At 38.2% G+C, this 23,074-nt stretch overlaps 3 protein-coding genes across 8 annotated transcripts; 1 reads left to right on the top strand and 2 right to left on the bottom strand.

The window, feature by feature from the left end:
* Positions 1-516: 516 nt before the first annotated feature.
* Positions 517-4,481, bottom strand: LOC102292859. Of its 2 annotated transcripts, none has more exons than XM_005923665.2 (7): positions 4,430-4,481; positions 2,754-2,891; positions 2,571-2,681; positions 2,406-2,462; positions 2,158-2,325; positions 1,951-2,067; positions 517-1,604 (listed from the first exon to the last, which is right to left on the bottom strand). In XM_005923665.2, exons 2-7 carry the CDS (start codon positions 2,862-2,864, stop codon positions 1,533-1,535), a joined length of 636 nt encoding a protein of 211 aa, XP_005923727.1. In that variant the 5' UTR covers positions 2,865-2,891; positions 4,430-4,481; the 3' UTR covers positions 517-1,532. The 2 variants fall into 2 exon arrangements, with proteins under 2 accessions (XP_005923727.1, XP_005923728.1); XM_005923666.3 differs by having other exon boundaries at positions 517-1,601.
* Positions 4,482-5,420: 939 nt separating this feature from the next.
* Positions 5,421-6,764, bottom strand: LOC102292149. Its single transcript, XM_005923663.2, has 3 exons — positions 6,672-6,764; positions 6,391-6,561; positions 5,421-6,249 (listed from the first exon to the last, which is right to left on the bottom strand). Exons 2-3 carry the CDS (start codon positions 6,559-6,561, stop codon positions 6,067-6,069), a joined length of 354 nt encoding a protein of 117 aa, XP_005923725.2. The 5' UTR covers positions 6,672-6,764; the 3' UTR covers positions 5,421-6,066.
* A 3,588-nt stretch (positions 6,765-10,352) lies between these two features.
* Positions 10,353-20,201, top strand: LOC102291098 (membrane-spanning 4-domains subfamily A member 8). 5 transcript variants are annotated; one of them, XM_005923659.3, is made up of 7 exons: positions 10,353-10,490; positions 12,839-13,036; positions 13,690-13,806; positions 18,039-18,095; positions 18,391-18,528; positions 18,804-18,926; positions 19,086-20,201. In XM_005923659.3, exons 2-7 carry the CDS (start codon positions 12,860-12,862, stop codon positions 19,149-19,151), a joined length of 678 nt encoding a protein of 225 aa, XP_005923721.1. In that variant the 5' UTR covers positions 10,353-10,490; positions 12,839-12,859; the 3' UTR covers positions 19,152-20,201. The 5 variants fall into 5 exon arrangements, with proteins under 5 accessions (XP_005923721.1, XP_042077228.1, XP_042077230.1 ...); XM_042221294.1 differs by having other exon boundaries at positions 11,739-13,036; XM_042221296.1 differs by lacking the exon at positions 10,353-10,490 and adding an exon at positions 10,939-12,467.
* The last annotated feature ends 2,873 nt before the right edge of the window (positions 20,202-23,074 follow it).

The raw sequence follows: 23,074 nt of genomic DNA, 5'->3' as shown, positions 1-23,074 counted from the left end.
TGCAGTCAAGTGTCAAGCAGCGTTTGGATATCTGACCAGGAGGCCTCCTGGGTAAGATATACCAGGCATATCCTACCAGGCCTTGGTGTGTCTCTTAGCTGGCCTGGGAATGCTTCCCTCAAATAGTAGGTGGCTGGGAAGAGGGAGATCTGGGCTTGTATGTTTAGGTTGCTGACACCCGTGGCCTGGCCCCAGATAAGCAGAAGAAAATAGATGTGTAAATGCTAATCACAGGTCAAGCAGCTGTGCATACTTGCTTGTTTAAAAAAAAAAAAAAAAATTTCAGTGTCACAGCTTTCCACAAATCATATTCAAACATTCCTGACATTTTGCTAAGTTAAGATTTTGAGATATAACAGCTGTGTTCTCACCAAATTGTTCAGGATCAGCTCCACTTTGAGCTAACCTGATAGCGCTGGTTCACATTTTATTTCTTACAAAGCGTGTCCAGCATGCACGCTGAGACGCCTGCAGAAAAGCTGACTGAATATTATTACTGAAAAAAACCCCACAGCGTAATATCACATCTTTTGCAATTTATTTAGGTTTTATTCAATAAATGTAAAAGATTATTTGCAGCCAGAAAACACACTTAACATTTTGAAATATACTGAAACGGGTATCAGAGTAAATACTGTCTTTATTGTGTAACTATTGCATGCTAGTTACACATGGGGACACTGTGTTAAATGTGAGTAAAGTGAATACAACGATTTGCAAATCTCATAAACCCACATTTTATTCCGAGTAGAACAAAACATTTAAATGTTTAACCTCAGAGATTTTTACTGTTTCACTTAAAATAGTAGCTTATTTTGAATTTGATGGCAGCAATTAAACAAAAAAATGGTATGGGTGCAAACTAATTAGGTTAATGAGCAACAGGTCGGTAGGATTACTGGATATAAAAAGGATCTCACAGAGGCAGATTTTCTCAGAAACAGAGACGGAGGTTTTCTACTCCACAAAAACTGTCTATAAATTGTGGAACAGTTTCAGAAAAATGTTCCTTTATGTAAAGTTACAGAAACGTTGAACATCTAATTATCTACTGTACAGACTGTCATCAAAACATTCAGACTCTGCACCACCGACAAGGCCAGAAATCAACACCAGATGCCTGTGATCTTCCTCAAGAGCCAATAAAAACAGGCATCATTTTAATGGAATCTGTGCATGGGCTCAGAAACACTTTCACAAATCACTGTCTGTGGACACAACTCACAATGACCTCCATGTTGTTGCTGCTATTAAATTTAAAATTACCTTTTTGTTTTTTTCCTGAAATTTACATTTTCTCAGTTCAAACATTTGACATCTATTTCTGTTCTACTGTGAATAAAATATGGGTTTCTGAGATTTACTCATTTTCACTGCATTTTAACTTTAATTACACTTTACACAGAATCCCAGCTTCTTCAGAGTTGGGGTTGTACTTTTGATTACCTTTCACTAACGCATCTTATAGATTTACACAAGGTTTAAAAAGACATATCGCTTTTTCATGCATCCACATGTTAGGGTAGTTGATTTCAGGCACCAGGACACGTCATGAGGACTTCCTTCAATACAGGCTTGTAAATCTCAGCATGTCTGAGATCCTGCTGAGACAAAGCAGAGTAAAAAGTCAATTACAGATAATTGTACAGGCCGTATCTATTTTTCTTCATGTAGTTTTTAGTCAAGCTATATCAGCACATCCAGCAGCCCAGAGCAACTGATACCTGATAGGTCGTTACAAAGAATAGTACTATAAATATTATGGTCTGAGGAGAACCTCGACTCTTACACCTCGATGTGCCGTTGTTTTTGTGCTTTAGAAAATCAAGTCAGTAATTGATGACTTTAGCCAATTACAGTCTTACAAATACACCATCAACACAAGGTTATTCCTTTCATTATACCATAAAGAGAGAGTGTGTGTGTGTGTGTGTTTGTCTTAGCTCATACTTTTTCCTTCATCCTGTTACCCAGAGCCCTGATTCCCAGAACCGTGGCACTAATGCAGACGCACAGCTGGAGAACAGTGAGCACGATCAAAGTAATGTCCATGGCTGTCAGCAAACTCTGAAATAAAGGAATAATTAACAAAATACAATCAATGTGCACGATTAATGACTAAATATGCTATTCTGTATGTTTTAAAAGCATATTTACCTGAGCAAAGAACGCCACATATTTGCAGTTATCGTTGAATTGAGCAGTGGACCAGTTCAAGTCACACATCCAGACAACAGAGGCTTCTGCCAGGTCTATAGCATACAGCACAATACCAGTGATGGCGAAGATGCAGCCAGCTATGTTCATAAACACAGCATACCATGTCTGAGAGGAGAGATTCAATCATTTACCTCACTGTGCTCCATAACAATGTACGTTTCCTTTTAACTTTAGTCTTTACTTACAAAGCACAAGCAGGGGCACTGGCCGATGATAACGGAAAGGATTCCAGCTGCGATGCACTGAACGGGGATCAACGACTCATTAAACAACTCATTAAAGTCAGAAATACTAAATGCATCATTTCTTATTTTGTTTTTATTCTTAAATCAACAGTTTTATTTTTTTACCACTGCACCCAGCCAGTAAGGAGCTCCCAAGCTGGTCAAATCTCCAGGATGTGTGCTTGTGCGTCCGGGACCAAGCCCAATGTTAAACAGCCCCACCATGATCTGTATGGTCTGTAAAAGAATAAATCACACAGTCATACCAATGAAAAATGAATTTTTTAAATGAATTTGAGTTCCCCTCACCCCAAGAACTGCAAATGCCCCATTAGGCATCGCCCCCCTGAACACTGGACAGCTGGTGAAAGTCTTGAGGGTTTGATGCAGTGGTGGAAATCTGCTCTTTTTTGTGGTCATCACAGTGACTATGGATAACTCTCACATCTGCAAAGTGGCAAAGAGATTTTAGGAGGCATGGTTCAACAGACACACTGAAATTATGAATCCCACTATGAAGCCAAAACAGTAAATCACAACTCAAACAACACAAGACTGACATATCGCAAATATATGCAGTGAGAGTGTGTAGTGACATGCTGCATAATGTAATCCTGCTGTGTCATATAATTTTACATAATGATATTTCACAGATAACTTGTCTCTATACACTTAAGCATTTGCACGTGTGACATATAAAGGAATATATAACTATGTTATAAACACCTGTTTCCAAAGAAATTGAGAAGAGATGTAAATAAAAACAATAAAAATATAATGATTTCTAAATCACTGAAACCATGCTAATTAGATTCATTGGCAAAAGGTTGGCTGATAACATGATTATGGACAGAAGCGCATCTGAGAGAAGGTGGATGCATTGGTAAAGGTAGTTTGTTTTTTGTTTTTGTTTGTTATTGTTGTTTTTAAATAACTGTTCTCAAAATAAAATTAGAAAAGAAAATGCATGGATGTCATCATCAATTTTATTGCTACTCTATAAGTACAAAATTTAAAAAGTAAAGAAGAGGTGGGAAAAAACACTCTTCAATCATGCTATGACTGTCCACCAGAGGGCGCTCTGCAACTTCGCTGTTTGCTGCTGTTGGAATGCCACAAAAAGGATAACCAGCAACCTTAGAGCACAAACAAACAAATAAACGGGAATAAAGGGAAAATGTTCTCATTCTTCTAAAGAATATATATATATATATATATATATATATTAGTCGACATATTGGAATATCACATTTTTAAATGACCAAATATGTGTATTTTTTTAAATCTTAATTTTTTTTTCTTTTAACAAAATAATAAGCACTGGATCTCCTTAATGTAGGTTTTTCTTTTGATTGTCGTTTGTTATCATAACTACCCAAAGTCCCCGAACTGTCAAATTATAACTTGTTTGCTTTGTTTATGGCAGGTTGAGTGTAGGAACGCTTGGATTGTTGGTTGAAGAGAAGAAGACGTCAGTTTGCTCCGTGGGATATGTTAGTGGTCCTTTTCACTATCATATTACACTTCACAGCTACAAACGCTGGAATTTAATGTGATTGACATGCGTAATTTCAAAACAGGAAGCGCTGCTTGGTATTTGAAAGAGTAACTGTGATTGAATGCTTACGAACGGGTTTTGTCTCTCAGCAGATGAAGTTCTGAGAAATCTTTGCACTTCCTTCAGCCTCTTATATTATAGCAAAGATATGTACTCAAATAAGAAATCAGGGTAATTGAAAGTGACCTTGAAAATCAATTATTAACCCAAAACAGCTAAAATAAAACAAAATCGAACAAAATTAAAACGAATAGGCTACACGATAAATAAATTAATGTATTCAAAGTTTAAGTTTAAATTATTCCTTGTCTATTCATTTCTTTTGCAAGCAGTGCAAACATTGAGAAAAATCCGCATCATACAGTCTGCGGCTTCACGTTAAGTATTATAAATGACTGCAAGTGTGCGTTTCGTGCAGATGACTTACCTGGCGAGCTGCCTCAATCCCTGTAACGCCAACAGTTTCGTTCGCTGGTGACAAACTCAGGTAAAAATAAAAGTGAAACTTCCTGTGTCACACTTTTCTTCAAAATAAAAGCCATTTAAAACTGAATGTGCAAAATCTATGACCAGGTTCAAGTTCAGCATTTCTGGAACATAATACAGTGATGCCACCTGGTACTCTGTGAATAATTATTCCCAGCTCTCTTTATTTTGTTCCTGCTGATTCGATACACAGTGGTAACGTAAAGCTTGTTTAACACAGAGACAGTTCTTTGTCTTTTATATAAAGGGACGATTTTCTGTACATGAAAAATATTATGTGCAGACTTTATCTTAACATTAGTTAAAAAAAAAGAGCAGTGACACATCTAAAAAAAATATATATATATATATAATATGGTCTATGAATAAAAATACATGTGACGAAGGTTTTTAGATTTTTTTAAATAATAAAATTGTCACGTGATGAAGGTATTCCAGAAAAAAATATGTTCTAGTGTTTTGTTTTCCTCTTCTTCTATCGTTTTAATATTAATCATATTAAAAAATGATAAGTGCTGTAACTGAAGAGTCATCATTGTTTTCATTATGCTTTTTAATTAAACGAGTAAGAACAATACATAAAGCTCATTATTTGATTTTTTTTTATAGGTTGGTTCATTTTACAGTTTCATTTCTAATTCACTGTGTATTCTTTCTGTTGTCATATGCAGCCAAAAGCTAAAACAACATTTGGGCCCTTTTTCAAAACAAACAAACAAAAACGGGGAAAATAAGTGAAAATAACAGTGAAAATATTTATTAATTGAAATTATCATTTTGCAGTTTGTTCCATTCACTCAGTGAAGTTACAGTTTATTAAAAGAGCTAAAAATACGAGAAAAAAACAGACAACTAGTACTTCCATACCGTGCATTGATGTGCTTTGCTAATGTGCAACCGTGCCATTCAATTACTATTATATGTTTGTAGAATAGAAAATCTGCAAGTTAGAAAATGATTAGAATGAATTAATTGAGTTAAGAAACAGCTTTGCAGTTACAGTCATTAAACATTATTACTGTTGTAATGCAGTTTTGATTTGATTCTGCTAGTAGATCTTGAGGATTTATTTCAAGGATCCAAACATTAGAGTGAATCCTTTTTCAGCACCGGGACTCATCATGAGGACTTCCTTCAAAATTGGCTGGGAAATCTCAGTATCTTTGACACCCTGCAGACACAAAACACAGTGCACTTCAAGAACATTACATCATGATTTACTGATGAGTTATTTTTGTTCTGTGAGTTGTCAATTTTATATCTGCACAGGTGCATTCTTATCATTTATTGTACGTGTGTGTAGAACAGAGTATTCTCATTTGTTTACACAATGACATCAGAAAATTAGCATAAAGAAATATTTCAAGTACTTCCCAACGGTGGAAAAAGCCAGAAATCCTATGAAACTGAAGAACAAAACAAATAGTTTTACTTCTTTTTTTTATTCAAGCATCAAAGAAATCATCTACAAGCAGATGAGGATTTACAGAGAGATACTGGGCGGGATTATTGTCAATCTGCTGGAGTTCAGAGAAACAGAAGTAAATGTGCAGCTCATGCATTCATGTGTTCACGAGGTCAGTTTTCATTTCTGGGATGGATCGGGATGATCTCTTCCATGACTTGTGGCAACTGTTCCTCGACATCTTTGTCACCCTGTGGACACAGAGCTCTGATGCCCCAAATAGCATAACGAATATTGACAGCCAGCTGAAGAAGAGCCAGGGTGATCAGTGTGATGTCCAAGGATTTCAGTAATTTCTGATGATTTTTGAACACAGTAAAATAAAGAAAAAACACAATTTACCTCAAAAATTGTCATATAGCACTGTACAGAGCAACTCACATGACAACTTTGCTGCAGTTATTGTACACTGTAAATGTGTGTTTAGGCTGGATTACTTGGGCAAAAAGCGCTACATTTCTGCAGTTGTCTTCATCAAAAACAGCTTCATCGCTGCTGCGGTCACAAATCCAGAGGAGAGAGGTGTCTCTCAGGTCCATGCCATACAGCACAATGGCAGTAATGGCAAAGATCCCACCAGCAATATTCATGAAAACAGAGAAGCCCATCTGAGAGGAGACATTTAGAAAATTAAAACTTAGAAACAAGTTGTTTAACACATTTTTTATTGACAATCTTATTTACAGCACAGTCTTAAGTCCTTCATGAGTTTTCTTACCAAACAGGATGAACGGAGTTGTCCTGCCAAAATGGACACAATTCCACTAACAATGAACTGGTGAGAGGTCAGTAGACGTGATGTTAGAGGTGATCATAAATTCAAGAAAAGTCCTTTTTTTTTTGTAATAGACCATTTAACAAATTGTTAATGTATTTATCGAAAAGTTATAGACTTTAGTTTCGGGTGATTTTACACCTTTGCTTAGCAGGTGAGTTCCAGCTGGAAACATAAATTCTTTTGAGATTGTATCAGGAAGGAGATCTGGTGTAAAACTCCACCAGAGCTACCTGCTTTGGTGACCCTTGTGACAAAGGGACAGCTTTGGTCATGTCAGGCAAACAGCCCCACCTCACTGCTGTAAAATCAATCAGCAGAAAGTTGACACATAGGGAGAGGAGCTACAACACCAAGCCCAGCATGAGTTATGAAGTAATTGATCTGAGCTATTGTGAAGTCCAATTGAGAGCTGCCACGAAGTGTACAGTTGTAGGTTGAAGAATGACTCCCAACATTAAATATTTGGACCTACAAATGACAGGATAACTAACATGTGCATAAAAGACACGTTAATTTAAAAAAGGCCTTCTTTTTTCCTGCAGGTCAAAATAAAAAACTCTTCTACCACAAAAAAGTGCTAAATACGCAACAATAAAAGGAAAAAGAAGATTATTTTACCACAGCACCCAGCCAGTAAGCAGCTCCCAGGCTGCTGAGGTCCCCAGGATGTGTGCTTGTTCGTCCCGGCCCAAGTCCAATGTTAAACAGGCCCACTAAGATCTGTATAGTCTGTAAAGGATTCAGAACGATTAAAGTAAAAGCTTAAAATTATCTTTTAACAGCTGGATGCTACATTTCTTTTACGTTCTCACCCCAATAGCTGCAGCATCAAAGACCTGCAGCAGATGCAAACAGCAGCAAATCTTTGGACTGCAGCAAAGAAACTTCAGGATGTGACACACTGGTGGAAGCATCTTCTCGCTATTTGCCAGCTTCCTTTTTTTGATGATGGACCGACACCTAAAACTTGAAAGACGTTTCTGTCCTTTTGTTCAGCAGTGGGAATGTGCCTCCCACCAAAGAAATGTGTCGTCTTGCTACTGACTAGAGGTTGGAGCTCACGCAGTTGGTCTCTCATTTTTGGTTCATGTGTGCATGTGAGGGGTGGGTATTTGCAGAGGACCCACATTTGAATGTGCCAAATTCTTAATGCTTAAAGCAAACAGAGTCACAATTATCAGTCAACAAACCTATCAAATCCAAACATGCAGGTGTATTACAGCTGTGGGTGTGCTCTAAGGCAGTGAGATAATGCTTGTGTCCTTTGCCTGCCATTATTTATTTAGTAACTGTAAAATATGCAACAGGGGACAAAGTAAAGCATGTTGTGTTTCTGTCTTTTCTGTCTTATTCTTTAATAATACATATTTTTATTAAATACATCTGCTTTTTTAATCTTCCATTCACCTGTGATATGTATATATTATTAAGAGCTGTATGATGCAATAGTGGCTTCAAGTGGGACTTGGGGAAAAGGTCAAAATGTGACATTTCTTCTGTTGCAGCTAATAAAAAAGATAACTTGAATGTTGTCATGGTTACTTGGATTATGTATATGTTCCTTAGCTGTTAGTTTCCTTTTGTGATTCCTGTCTCCCTGGTTGTGTCCTTGTGTTTGTCTGGTTTCTCTGTGTTCCCTCTCTTGTGTTGTTATTATATCTGTAGCCCTGCATCCTGTGTTTCTCCTTTTCCTGGTCCCACATTCTCCTCTCTGTGTTTCATCTTTTTGTTTTTCCAGTCTTTCTGTTTTTCTTCACTCCCAGTGTCAAGCTTATGTGTCTGAGTCTCAGTGTGGATGTGTTACTTTCCTATTGTGTATATATTGTCTGTTTCTGCCACTGCTCTTTGTTACATGGTCGTCAATTTTTCCCTCATCCTGGCTGGCCTGTTCATTTAGAAGTTTCCTGTTTAGTTCCTTTTTATTTCTAAGTGTCAGCTTAGTGGTAGTGACAGACAAATGAAGCTTTCTGAAGCATCGAAACTTGTATCCATAAAGGGTTCATTACTCAAAGTCTTTCAACATAATCTTCTTTGGTAGCATCTGGTGGCCAAAAATATGAAGCAGGTTGAATCTACAACTTAAAAGGAACTGTTTCCTCATGGTTGCCCACACAAGAGAGCAGAGTTGACAGCTTCTGTTTAATAAAATGTAGCAGTTCTACCTGAAATCATTCTAATCATTCTAACAGTGTGGAGTTTTGCACATGTTTCTTTTTAGCAGTTCCAGTAGACTGAGTAGTAGTACAGGCTTTTTGATCTAAATCCATCACAGTACAGCAAACTAACCTGTTCATCCTGCAGTAACCTGCAGAGCATTTTTAAGCAGCCTATAAATGACACAGGTAGTCTGCCTCAGTTTGATTTCACCTTTCACAATCTGAAGAAATATAATGTCACATGTAGCCTACAGACCCAAAAAACAATAACAACCCCCCCCCCCCCACACACACACACACACACACACACACTAAAAAGAAAGAAAGAAGGAAAGAAAGAAATACTCAAGTAAGCTTCAGATACCTGAAAATTCTACTTAAGTACAGTGACAAAGTATGTGTACTTCGTTACTTCCCACCTCTGCAATCACCACCAAAACACGCAGCACAAATCCCGTCAGTGATTCATTTTCTTGTAAACTTTTGGAGGATTGGCGCAGTTACGATTTTCTGTCACGTTCACCTGTTTCTTAAAATTTTAGCAGTTTCAAGCTTAATAACAGTAGTAGTTATTTAATACTTTAATGCCATCCAAAATTAATTATAATTATGTTGTAATAACACACTTCTTGGAGGTTTTCTGTGCTTCCACTAAAATCCTACGAACAGTCATTAACCTGCATTTCTACAACAATTTGCTGTTTCACTTAATGCCTAATTAAACAGATAAAAATCGTCGCTTTGATTATTATAATCTGTTTCCTTATCCTTAGGTTAATGTAGTGACACGTCTGATTTCATATGTGTCCACCAGAGAGCAGCGTAATTCTTTTCAATAGTCCCAAATTTGATGAAGCCTCATAAAAACGTTTATTGGCTAAATTATTGTCATAAATTATCATCATTTATAAAAATTGAAAAAAAACAACACAATGTCAAAGTAATATAAAAAAGTTTTGCAGATGTTTATATAAATATTTATAATATAGTTATAACCGGAGTTCATTTAAAATATTGCTAAATTAGTCCAACGTTTTTCATCGTGTTGTTCCTTTTTGCTAGTGAGGGTAATTCTTCTATATTGGATTATTTTCAATTATCAGTGTGTTTAACTGGACGTTGAGCAAAGGGTTCATTTGTTTATATCTTCCGTGTGGGCGGAAGAACAACGGGCAAAATTTCGCATCCAATAACAGCTGCGCAACAAACATACAACCAGATATTAATTTGGATCTTGCTTGCTTTTCTTCTGCTCTGACAAGTAAATCGGTTTTTGTTTTATTTTGTATTGTAATTTAGGTTAATGTGACGTAATCATTGGTAAACAGGGGCTGGAGATCAAAGCGGGCCTGTAGGACTAACTTGGAAAGCTGCAATGCGCTCCGTGGTGCCAGTCAAGGGTGGAGCTGTATTACTGTAATAGTTGAATTACGTCATACTGCGTCATATTATAGTGTCCATAAAAAGACTGAGCAAAATCATAGCTCGATTTTCCGGAACAGTCGACGCAGTTTCGCTCCCTGCCGCTGGTAGCAGCGCAGTCACTTTCAAACATTTACAGGAGTAAAGTCGAGCTTCTTCCGAGTTTCGAGTTTTCTCTCTGGTAGGTAACAGCACTTTCCTAATATGAGGAGGATAAAAAAAAAAAAGTCCAGACGATTCCAAAAATATCAACAAAGCTAATGAAAAGAGAATTCAGTTCAGAATTTTTCATGCAGCTTTACGCTGTTACTTAATTTCACAGGAAGATGGAATTACAGTACAATCTGTCTGATATTTGTTTCATGATTTCTCAGTCTCGGTTTCAGAAATACTCTCCAATGCCACTTTATCGAGTGCATGCTGCTAATAGGAGCCCCTTTGCCTTCAGAGCTGGTTTAATTCTGCCTGGCACAGATATGCTTGCGATTACCTGTTGCTTCTACTCATTCAGACGTTGTATTCAGACTGCCTTGTCCCAGAGAAATGTCACCCTGATTTTAATTAGTTATGATGTGCACGTTTGCAATTCCTTCTGCAACTCAGCACGTCAGCCTCAATAATTCAATTCAATCATAGCACTGAATTGATGCTTTTGACCTTTATTATACAGAGTGCCAACTCTTAATGAGCACAACTGGAATGTGTATAAAAAAACACATAAAAACAACTTATTTAATCATTTTATTCCTAACACCTTTGTTAAAGCTCAAAGCAGTCTGGCCATTCTTCTCTGACCTTTATAATAAACAAGGTATTTTTCTCTCATAGACCTCACTGAATTTGTCATTATGGACATTTTTCTGTAAACCTTAGAGATAGTTCTCTAAGTAGATCATTAGTTTCTGTAATATTCAGACCAGCCCATCTCTTACCGAAGACCACTTAAATCACCTTTCTTCACTTTAACCTCAGCAGGTCATCTTTCCAATATCTGCATGTTTAAATACTTTAAAGTGCTTTCATTAGATATTTCACTAACACGCAGTTTAATGGTTAATAAAGTGACTGTGAGTGTTTTTCTTTAGTACTGTTATTCAGTTAATCATCATCTTTATCTAATATTTAAATGTATAGCACATGGACAGCAAATGTAAACATAACTGCATCACTTTATGTAGTAATTTATTTATATACTAGTTATTTTATTTAATTATAATTAACAGCCATTCAGTATAAGTTACCGTTAATGGAGCTCACCTTCATTATAAGGTGATTTTATAAGAATTAATATAAGACAATAGTGTGACAGGGTGTGGTTGGTAGCTCTGCTGCAGAGGAGGAGTGAAGCAGTGGGTTCAGGGTGTGGTGTCAGGGAAGGCTGGTGTTTACAGTCGACGAGCATCATCTAATCATGCCTTCCCTACTTCAGTAGTGGCCGGGCCGGAGAGGAGAAGAGCTGCTGGAGCAGAGCACTGGTGCAGATGTGGAGCCGAAGAAGTGTGCGCTGGAAAGTGCAAAAAGTGATATTGTAGCAAATAAACAAAGGCAAAACGCACGTTTCTGCAGCTCCCCAGATGACCCCCCAAGCAATTCTGGAGGTGTTCCAGGCAACCACGGTTGCATACTAGTGGAAGCCCAAGTGGCGGCGCTGAGCCTTCTCACAACAGTGTACGTGTCCTTTCTGACGTTAGGAGAGCCATCGTGGACTGATTGGGGCCCTCCCCTGAGGACCATCAGCGCCCATTCCAGATGGAATGGGAGGACTGGCCCTTGGCATTCAGGAGGCTGCATGGCGCTGCAGCACTGTTTTGAGAGTGTTTTGCAGTTATGTTCTGCCATACAAATCTCATGAAGCATCACTTTGAAACGCAGGCTGGTGTGATGGTGTGTTCGCACCACTACATGTTACCTGAGCACGAAAGACAAATTGTGCAAAACGAACTGGCAGAAATGTTAAAGCTGGGAATAGTAGAAGAGTCGCACAGTGCTTGGTGTAGCCCCATAGTTAGGTCTATGTGGTTCTGTGTGAAGTATTGCAAGATGAACGAAGTGCCACCATTTGATGCCTACCCAATGACCCAGGTCGACGAGCTCCTGTGTACATCATTGACTGCCCCATTGTGTACATCAGCTGAAAATTGTCGGAGCATGAGGCCAGGTACGGTACATTAGAAAAGGAGTGCCTGGCCATCTGGTGAGCGGTCAACTCCCTATTTCAGTAGCGGCAGGGCTGGAGAGCTGCTGGAGCAGAGCACCGGTGCAGCTCCGGAGCTGGAGCAAAATTCGCTGGAACGTGCAAAGAGTGCTATTGTACAAAGAAAAAAACGACAAAGCACAAGCTTCTGCGTTGTGTCAAATCCTTTGGGTTACAAATCGGTATTGAGGGAATTAGATTTTTTATTTTGTTATTTGCACAAGTTAAATAAATGTTTTGTCTTAACACTTCAATGAGTTCAGCCATTTCTCCACAGCTGGGGCCTTAATGTGATTCAGACTATGTTCATTTTTTTCTACTCTTCTCTCTTTCAGTCTCCAGGATCTCAATTCAGGATGTCTGTCACTGTGTCCAAGGTTGATGGAGTCACTATACTCACCTTGACCTCTGACCCTAATAGCCCTTGGCCTCCGCTGTGCCAGATCCTCAAGAACCTTTGCAGCAGTCCAGTGTGCTGCAAAGTGTCTCAGCACCTGAGGCGCCTCAAAAGACCTTCTGAGATAGTGCTGGGGGTGAGCTACAACCTTTAAAGCTTCAGATAAGCCTCCAGATGTTGTATTAAAAATGCAAATGAACTGCTAACTTAGTCTGATACACGTTTAGTTAATATTCTTTTAATGAGCTTCTTCTTTGCACCCACCACATACTCCTTTTAAGGCTTACAGACAAACTCACTCATCCACTTGTACATTTAAACATTCAGGAGATAAAACGCTGTCAGAAAGCCTTCCAAGAAGACAGAGTAAAGGTAAATTTTATGTGTATGGGATGCCACCGGCTTTGTATCTGTGTCATGTTTCCTTACCCCACGTGAGTCTAACTCTTTCACTGACAAATTCATTGGACTTAAAAGTGAGAAGCTTTTATCCACTGTGGTTTAAAAGAGGGCAGCACTTCACTTCCACCATCAGGCTGGGGTCTTTCCGTGTCGAGTCTCTCCAGGGTGTACTCTGCCTCTCGTCCTAAGACAGCTGGGATAGGCTCCAGGCCCCCTGCGACCTTGTAAAAGGATAAGCAGAAGAGAATGGATGGATGGTTTTAGAGTTTTCTCATCACACTACAGAAAAAGCCTGAGAGAAAGTGCTCCAGTATACAGCATATCCTATGACTGGTGTTGAACACCACATCATCACATGTTGTTCATTCTGTGCTTCTTCTTTCTCAGACTCTGCAGATTATGATTGGGCTTCTCAATGTTGTCCTCGGATCAATCCTTATAAGCCAACACGATGGATCATGGACCATGAGTTATACCGGCTATCCTTGTTGGATGGGAGGGTTGGTAAGCAAGCTAAGCAGCTTTTTCCTCATGTTTTTTGAACTAAGATTGGATCCACATAAGTAAATACTACTCAAAGGAGCTGCTGGAGAAACTTTTTGCAGCGTATTAGGTTAACTGGTAACAGGGCAGAAATATCTTCTCTGGGCCAAAGCTAATTTAAAAAGCAAAGTGTATAACTGTTCTGTGGTCAGACGAATCAAAATGTGGAAATAATATCCAAAAACATTTAATTTCTTCGAAGGAAGTACAGGAGAAATATCTGTCTTTTGAAAAGATTTCATTTGCTTCGGCAGCGCTGGACCTCTCTGTGACAGCAGCCATGTGACTCGACAAAAAGCATGACCCTGAATTGGGCAATACAGTTTTATATCCCAACAATAACACATTACTATTATGACTTTCTTCTTCTGGAACTGACGTGGCAGTCCTGTTGTCACCCCTTGAATCTCTCACGTCTGTTCACATCCCTCATTATCTGCTCCTTTCCTGGAATGACACAGACAAAAAAAAAACCCCTCCCTGCCTTGCTTTGATATTATCCTGATACCGATTTATTATCTAAGTTTGGGACATTCTGTTCGGACTCACTTGGCCCAGAAAATATCATCCTGACTGTTATTTGGTGTGATGAAAGACCCTCTGCGCTTTATGCCAATTCTCAATATTTCAGTCCAGACATGGCACTGACAGAGGCTCCCGACCCTCAAAAACACAGAGCGCCAACAAGTTTATGAGTACATGTGATATGTATATAAAAATATCAAAGAACAGCTTCATTTAATCATTTTAGTTGTTCATTTGTGTCTTGTCAAGTTTGTCCTTTTTCAGTATAGGTTTAATTACAGCAGTTTTTAGTGGTTCTGGAAACTCGCCTGATAAGAAAAGTTGACGATCTGTAACAGGTCTGACTCTAAAGTCTTTGAGACCTTTTTGAAAAAACTTGTTGGCAGGACATCTAAACAGCAAGAGGAGGAGTTCAGCTGACCCAAGATGTCCTCCAGGTCCTTGCTGTTAATAGGGTGAAACTGTTTCATGGTGTTTAAACTGTTTTTCCATGGACAAGGTACATATCCTGAATCTGCTGTTGATGTTCCAATTGCTTGTCTAATCTTTTGGATTTTGTCTGTGAAGAATTTGGCGAAGTCTTTGCAGGCCATGGTCGAATGAAGTTCAGCTGAAGTGAAGGCCAGTTGGTTTCAGAGATTTCAGCTCGCCGTGCCCTGCTTGTGATACGTCCTCCCCCTTCCAGGAGACATGATTTATGTCATGTTTATGTCAGAGTTTTTATTTCTTGGTCACATTATCGGTGCTCCTTAGCTGTGTACTAGCTTGCTCATCGCCATCGTTTTGAATCAATGGCGAGGTTGTTTCATTTCTACACAGTGCATTTACCTCCACGTTTACTTCTAAGCGATGAATTTTTGTCTCCAGTACTGGAATCTTCTGCAGGAGACTGTGGTAGTCATCTGTGGAGAAGGGAGGCATCTTGTTGCCAGTTAGCCTAGCGGTTAGCACCTTTCACTTCACTGGATAACCGGTGTTCCCAGGTGTGCTGTCAGATCTAGGCAAACTCAAAAAGTCAGGTAGAAGCTCCAGGTGTTGTAGTTTGTACCCCAGTTCTTTGTGATGACGTTTGTAATTTTTGGGCTTCAACTTGTAATTTGTGGTCTGGATCTTGGATTCTTACTTGTCTTTCTTTTCCTCTTAGCATCCAATAGCACATTAGTGATGGGATTTCTGGCTCTTTTTAGCGAACCGGCTCTTTTGGCTCGACTCACTAAAAAGAGCCGGCTCTTTCGGCTCCCAGCCGGCTCTTCAGGTTGTTTTGTTGCTTTAATTAATTTAATTATTATTAACAACAATATAAAATTATGCACAAAGGAATTGCTAATGTAAAAATGGTTTTATTTATATATTTATATCTAAATATATACGGTGGTCCCTAGAGACAAAGCACGTACAAACTCCAAAACACATTTCTAGCATTAACTGAACTTCCAAAACAGCTACCTAGATCACTTAAATTACACAATTGAAAGCATATGTTTATTGTGTCCAGATCACACGCTGCACTGCCGTGCTGCGCCGTCTTTTTCGCTGACATTTGTGTTTGCGCGTGCGCAGTGTGAGAAACTGCGGTGACACCCTCACAACGGTCGCGAGGATTTCAAACAAATCCTCGTGACCAAGCGATTGATGATCGGGAGCTGGTCGTGAGGTGTTAATCGCTTTAATCGTTTCGTTCACGATTGACACACCACTTTAGCACATATCTAAGGTTGTCATCACGTGCTCTCGCTTCTTGTCCATTTCCTTCCTCCTGATTTTCTCCCTTTTTTCGTCCATTCTGCTTGCTCATATTCTTCATTAGCTTGCTTCTCTATTTGGAATGTGGTTGCACTCCTGGCTGTTGCCCCCACCCAAGACAAGATGCTATATCTAGGAATAAGGACTCGCTTACTTGCAGGTCTAATTATTATTTATTTCCTTTACTTTGCTGTTATGTTTTTTCTCTGTTATTCTTTGAAATTTCTTCATCAATTGCTAAGAATTAGACCTCTATTTGAAAATGATGACAATGCAATGTTTTTCTCTTTTCACAAAACTGCAAACTTCAACTGTAAAGAAAGTAATACTGAAATAAAACTGCAAATGTAATTATTCTAATTTAACGCAAGGAAAATCAGAGCAGTGCAACCCAGCTGGTAAAAAAATTCAAAAACAAACACACTGTACTAAACTAATAAAAGATGAAATCAACAATGTCAAAATGTAAGAATTAACTAAAAAAGAATCTGTATCAATACTTGATTAGAAATTAATCAAACAAAAATAAAAGTCAATTTAGCAATCGACTTAAGAGTAATTATCTTCAGAATCAAAACAAACAAAAATGAAAATTAATTTAGAAATTGACTCACGCAATTAACTGTATATATGAATCCAAGAAAATCATATCTGGCAAAAATCCATTATAGGATCAAATGCAAAAACAAAACAAATGGCCCCAAGACTATTTACTTGTCATCAACTGATGACAGAAATTAATCCCAAGATCAAATCCAAGGATCAGAAACAAACAGCAGTTACTCTAAGAGTGTTAACTGATAACTCAATTAAATGATGAAGATACAAAGTCCAGATGCAAAAACAAATAGCAGTTAACTCTACAGCAGTTTACTGATAACAACTAATGACAGATCATTTGTTTCACACTGTAAACTGTAAAGCTGCTACGTTGGTCACCGCTTCAAAGTCAGTTCAAAATTTCAATTGTAAATTTTTAGACTGTTATTAACCATTTTTGCCTCAAAGTGTATATTTTACTCCTCTTACCTCAGTCTCAAATTGTACATATATTTATTCTTCTCATTCTTACTCTTCCTATATTTATTGTTGTTCTTTTGCACTGTATAGAACTGGAGCCTCTTCGTCTCATCTCTCTATATACTGAACTGTATATAGCAGAGGTGACAATAAAGTTTACTTTGAGTGGAATTGAAAGGTCAAACTGCAAAAACAAATACCAGTTAATGCTATAGCTGTTAAGTGATTGCCAAACAAAAATAAATGTCAATTTAATATTTATCGTCAGAAACATCTAATTGTTTATCAAATAAAACAATTCCTCATTATCTGCTCCTTTCCTGGAATGACAGAGATCATGACCACTACTCATGCTAGTTCCTTCATCTGGGTAGGAATCTTCTCCAGCACCCAGGTCAGGTTCTTTTCAAATATTTATCTATTGGTATTACATGCTGCATCGTCTCACTGCATGACTATTATGTAATATCTCCTTCGTCTTCTTCTGTTTTACTGGCAGTTGGCAACCCATTTAATTAGAGCAGGTAGTTGTACTGTCTTCTAGTGGAAGAGAATGTAATTGTTCTGCCCGTTACTCATGCCAGTTGCTTAGAGTACGAATTAGGTGGAACCAGATTATCTTCCACGGCACACCTGACCATTTCTCACAGCACACCTGTGTGCCGCAGCACAGTGGTTGAGAAACCGGGGTTCAGAGTATGTAGAGTATCAGACTTGGTGTTTAAGAAAAATCAGGAGGATCTTATGAAATCAAATGTGTTTTATTACTGGAAATCGTAATCCCTTACTTCTATGGTTTTATTGATATGTTGCAGTTTCTTGTTGTCACCTTAGACACATGATGTGTCTCCTCGTTCAGTTGGAGGAATGTAACTTTATTGTCTTTGTTTTTTTGTCTTGTGTAGTTCATCATGTTTGGAATTGTCAGCATTTTGTCTGACAAGTATCCAAGTCCATGTCTGGTGAGTAGTTCAGATGTACCTTAGAAGGACAACTTGAATTTCGTGTGTCTTCTTTTTCCTGTTTAAGTTGAAGATATGAAAGTAGAAGTATACTATTCTATTTCAATATACAAGTTTACACCAGGTCTCATGTATGCACATCTATGTATATGTATTTATGTAGGATGGAGCTGCAGAGCTTTAATACCAACCATTGCAAGCTTTCCTGCACTGACTGACTGTAAAACTTTTAACCGACCAGCCTTCTAATGTCTAAAATTTTATTTTACACTAACTGACCCATCTTGTATTTCAGGTTATCGTCAATGTGATTCTGAATCTGACTGGGGTTGCTTTTGCCATTGCAGCTATTGTGCTGTATAGCATCAGTGTATCTAATCTATATTGGCCGGAAATGTGTTATGAATGCTACGGCGGCAAAACAGTAATTATGGTAAGTGTAGTTAAGGTTAGTTCAGGTTCAAATACCTAACTGACAAGTGGAAAATATATGGTTTTAATTGTTTTGTAGATATAATCACAGGTTTCTGCTTCTGAAATTTGTGGATTTGCAGCTGGTAATCAGATAGGTTTTTGACTGTAGGAGGATGTTGCGATCACAGTCACGTCTGTACAGAAGTCTCCGCCCACTCTCCGGTCAAAGGGTCTGAGCCTCTGATCCTTTTATTACTGCAATAAAATTGAGCACTGTTGTTTGTATCCCAACAGATGCTCTACAGAAGCATCATTGCTGTGCTAATTGTGCTGTCAGTCCTGGAGCTCTGCGTCACCATCAGCTCAGTCGTCTTGGGGATCAAGAGTCTGAAGAGCAAAGAAAAGGGACAAACCAAGGTAACAGACTAGCATCGCAGAAAATGTTGGCTGTAAATGTGGAGGGTTTTTTTGTTTTTGTTTTGAGTTCTTGTGTGGAAGTTTGTGAATATTTGGTGACTTGCTCAAAAGCCAAAAAGATTTAGTGTCATTTTACTTTACCAATCTTTTCTTTTTTAGAGCACTGATGACCCAGAGCTCTACAAACCACTTCTCGAGGAAGTTACCACTAAGCCTACAGTCTGAATGTAATTGTGCTGTGAGGAATTGTAAGCATGTGCCTTGATAGCTTTGACTCTGTACTACAACTATATTGGTCCATGTTACATAAAAATAACGGAATCTGTTGCACATTTCATCAGCATTTGACTACAGACCTCACGTCTGTAGGTCTTTAGTCATTGAAGCTGAGGCACTGAGGCAACACTGTCTATATACTTTTGGCAGTGATGTTATTATTTTAGTTGTGACCATTATGGATGCAATGTGTTTTAGTGGCGAAAGCAATCACTTCTAACATTATAACTATGCTTAAAAAAGTGATCACATTTTTAAGCATAGTTATATTTAGAATAAACTTATTTAAAATTTTATAATGATATCTAATTTGAAGCCATCTCTAAGCTTATGAGATCATGCATATACTGTATATAGATCCATGATGTCAAGAGATGGGTTATGAAGCCTTTTTGTGAAGCTGTGGGCTGAGTGTTTTCGTCATCGTAGTGTTTTGAAATGACTCGAGAGTTTTCAAATTTCGTCTCCTTTATTAGTGCTAGTACGACTGGACTGAGGACGATCTGCAGGGCAGTTTGGACAGATACTAGAACCTTTTTGAATGGTTTTGACAACTTCCCATGCTGTGGATTTTTGGATGACATGTATATCTATACCCCAAGTGGAGGAGTTTAAGTATCTCAGGGTCTTGTTCACAAGTAACGGGAGAAAGGAGCAGGAGATCGACAGACGGATTGGTGAAGCGGCCACAGAGTGTAAAAGGAAAGCTCTAAATTTACCGTTCGACCTATATCCTTACCCTCACCTATGGTCAAGAGCTGTGGGTAGTGACCGAAAGAACGAGATCGCGGATACAAGCAGCAGAAATGGGCTTCCTCCGTAGGGTGGCTGGCCTCTCCCTTAGAGATAAGGTGAGACATTCGGCCATCTGGGAGGGGCTGCCTTCCGGATGAGGGGTCCCGGGCATGTCCCACCGAGAGGAGGCTCCAGGGCAGACCCAGGACACACTGGAGAGATTATATCTCTCTGCTGGCCTGGGTGTTCCCCCGGACAAGCTAGAGGAGGTGGCTGGAAAGAGGGAGGTCTGGCTTCTCTGCTTGGGCTGCTGCCCCCGCGACTCAGCCCCGGATAAGCGGAAGAGGATGGATGGATGGATGGACTGATACCTATATATCTGCACTGAACGTCACCAGACGTTTTGCTCTAATGGATTACAACCAAAACATGTCTCTTAAAAAAACAGAAAGTGTGCAGCAAAAACAGTGAACAGATCACAATAAAATCACCTTAAGGATCATAACAGTACTATATAATCATATATACACACACTTTACCTACACTGAATTGTTTATATATATATATATTAGAATTAGCATTTTTAGCATTTAACCTATATATATTATAAATTTAATATATACTATATATATCTTTATACTTCCGTATATATTTATATATATATCTATCTATATATATATATATATATATATATATATATAAATATATATACATAACAAATACTATATATTATATATATATATATATATATATATATGATAATCATCAATTAATTAGGAAGTATTTCCACATCATAAGTTTATGCATACTGCTTGTTTTGTGATTTAATAATCAGGATTAATGTCTAACATTTGACATGTTGTGGCCTATTGTGACAAAGCACAACAATGGTTTCTTTTTTTTAATTTATTGATTAGCATTCAAATGTATTCATTAAACGTGATCCATCTGAAGATGGCTCCTGGCCACACCCCTGACCTGCACCTGATCCTGCATCTGCTGTTTTTGGCTGGAGGATGAGTGGAAAGTTACCCAGTAGCAGGAGTGATTCCTGACCCCTATAAAAGATGGGTCAGCGGTCCACCAGGCTCTTTTCTGTCTCTCTTGGTGAGACTCTGCAGTCTGTGCTTATGGCTCTACACCCCAGGGTTTGCTTTGCTTCTTTCTATCTGTTGTTTTTCTATTCTGTCTTAATGTACTATCTTGCTGTTCATATGAGTCTGCTTATTAAATTGTGTTTCAAGAATGCCTGCTACTGTTTTCACAGTCAAGGATCTTGTTATTTTTTGAGTATATTTTATTTATTGTTTACTCTATATAATGATCTCGAAACATATGGATAGTATACATCACACACACACACACACACACACGTAGAAAATATTTAGTATACACATCCAGAAATGCATATACTATTATATATTGTACATATATTTATTAGTTTCAGATGTAGCCATTCTTGTATTTTGCTTGTTTACATTATTGTATTTTGCACAACTCTGTTGCTTGTGAAGCTCGCACACAAGAATTTCACTCACATGTGCTGTACCAATGTATCTGCACATGTGATGTGACAATAAAAGTGATTTGATTTGATTTGATTTGATGTTGGCTTTAAAACCTGCGACCCAACACCTGTCCTGGAAAAGGCGTTTGGAAATGGAGGGGGGATGAGTGTGTGCATATCAGTGTATGTGTGAGCGTGTCCAGAGTTCAGCTGAGACGGTGTCGTTCGCCCTGCTAGGCTAAGTAAACAGTCTTCCAGCCAACCCAGGTGGCCTTGCATGGAATGGGAAGGAACAGACTAAACACAGACCGCCGCTGGCGCCAAAGGGGCTATCCACATGAAGTGATAATGTGGAAGTTGATACATTTTATTAGCCCATAGAACATGAAAGCAGTAAAGTCAGAGACACTGCAACCTCATTAGGAAAGCCTGGTTGTTAGCCAAGTATTACTCCTTGGATCATCCTACTTAACAACTTTTATAATAACCATAATTTACAAAATTAACTCTTTTTTTTCTCAATACAGTTTACATGAGCACACACACATCAAGGACAAACCAGGAGCGGATCTAGAGAAATATTCTTGGGGTGGCATGAAAATCAAATGGAAGAAAATCAAAGCTTTTTCTTTTTTCCAAACACATGCAGGTGGTTACTGCATTTGAATGCTTCTAAACATTTCAGTTACATAAAACAAGCACATTTGGATTTTTTGTACTGTATAGCCTATAAAATAAATTTACAAACACAAGTCTAACGTAAGTTTCACACTGTTTTTCTGTTAGAAAAAAAATCAAATTGTTGCTTAAAGTTAAAACTAAATGTCAGCAATCTGCCCTGTCGTGAATACAAATTTAAACCCATGTTTTCATGATTTTTTGGGTTAACCCTCTAAAGTCCAAAGTATAATTGTCTTTTTTTGGACTTATTCTTTTCAGCTCAACTTCACGTGTCTGAATTTGGTTGTTTTTTCATTGACATATTAACACAACTGATCTGAAATTACACAAAACACAAAATCCTAGTAGTAGTTTTTTGTTTTGGGATTTTTTTGTTTTTTTTTTACAAAAAAACTTCATAACTTGAAATGCAAATATAAACTGTAAATTTTGAAAACGTATGCACAAATTCTGTAAACATATACAAATATATATTTAAAAATGCAGGCATTACATTGGAGGGTTTTTTTTTTTTCATTTTGTGCAACCATTTAAAAACACTACTATAACTAAAATGAAAGAACAATCAGGTGTCACAATAAGATGCCCCACAAATTATTTGTGCCATTAAAAAACATATTTGTCCGCTACAAGACAATCCATTTCCAAAAACCTGTTGAAATCTCAAATGCCATAGCTGGGCTGGCCATCGGGCATACCAGGCATTTGCCCGGTGGGGATGACTTATTTATTTTTTTGTAACGCATGAACAATGAAAGGTGGTGGATTGACCAGATGCTGGCCGATGTGTAAAAATAACTCAGTTGTTTGGTGGTGGCTGTGGCGGAGCTTCCACAGAGGCCAGCAGGTGGTGGTCCGAGTGTCAGGTGAACTGAACTTCAGGTAAGAAGTTATGACCTGCAGTCTATCTGGTCAGATATAAACCAAGTTTAGGTGGAGTTTATTTTCG

The sequence above is a fragment of the Haplochromis burtoni genome, unplaced genomic scaffold, assembly GCF_018398535.1.
Source record: "Haplochromis burtoni strain Fernald_Lab_line unplaced genomic scaffold, NCSU_Asbu1 Contig_64, whole genome shotgun sequence".
Lineage (NCBI taxonomy): Eukaryota > Metazoa > Chordata > Actinopteri > Cichliformes > Cichlidae > Haplochromis > Haplochromis burtoni.
The sequence above is the reverse complement of the archived record's forward strand: the minus strand, read 5'-3'. Positions and strand labels throughout refer to the sequence as shown.

What these genes read in the sequence shown, in the direction of transcription:
- LOC102292859 (XM_005923665.2), bottom strand. Translation starts at nt 2,864, where the DNA reads ATGACCACAAAAAAGAGCAGATTTCCACCACTGCATCAAACCCTCAAG. An exon ending in CTTACTGGCTGGGTGCAGTG is followed by an intron (nt 2,463 to 2,570) that starts GTAAAAAAATAA and finishes ATCCCCGTTCAG; the next exon opens with TGCATCGCAGCTGGAATCCT. An exon ending in ATGTGGCGTTCTTTGCTCAG is followed by an intron (nt 2,068 to 2,157) that starts GTAAATATGCTT and finishes CCTTTATTTCAG; the next exon opens with AGTTTGCTGACAGCCATGGA.
- LOC102292149 (XM_005923663.2), bottom strand. Translation starts at nt 6,561, where the DNA reads ATGGGCTTCTCTGTTTTCATGAATATTGCTGGTGGGATCTTTGCCATT. An exon ending in ATGTAGCGCTTTTTGCCCAA is followed by an intron (nt 6,250 to 6,390) that starts GTAATCCAGCCT and finishes AAAAATCATCAG; the next exon opens with AAATTACTGAAATCCTTGGA.
- LOC102291098 (XM_042221294.1), top strand. Translation starts at nt 12,806, where the DNA reads ATGTTCATTTTTTTCTACTCTTCTCTCTTTCAGTCTCCAGGATCTCAA. An exon ending in CTTGTTGGATGGGAGGGTTG is followed by an intron (nt 13,807 to 18,038) that starts GTAAGCAAGCTA and finishes TGTCTTGTGTAG; the next exon opens with TTCATCATGTTTGGAATTGT. An exon ending in AGTATCCAAGTCCATGTCTG is followed by an intron (nt 18,096 to 18,390) that starts GTGAGTAGTTCA and finishes CTTGTATTTCAG; the next exon opens with GTTATCGTCAATGTGATTCT.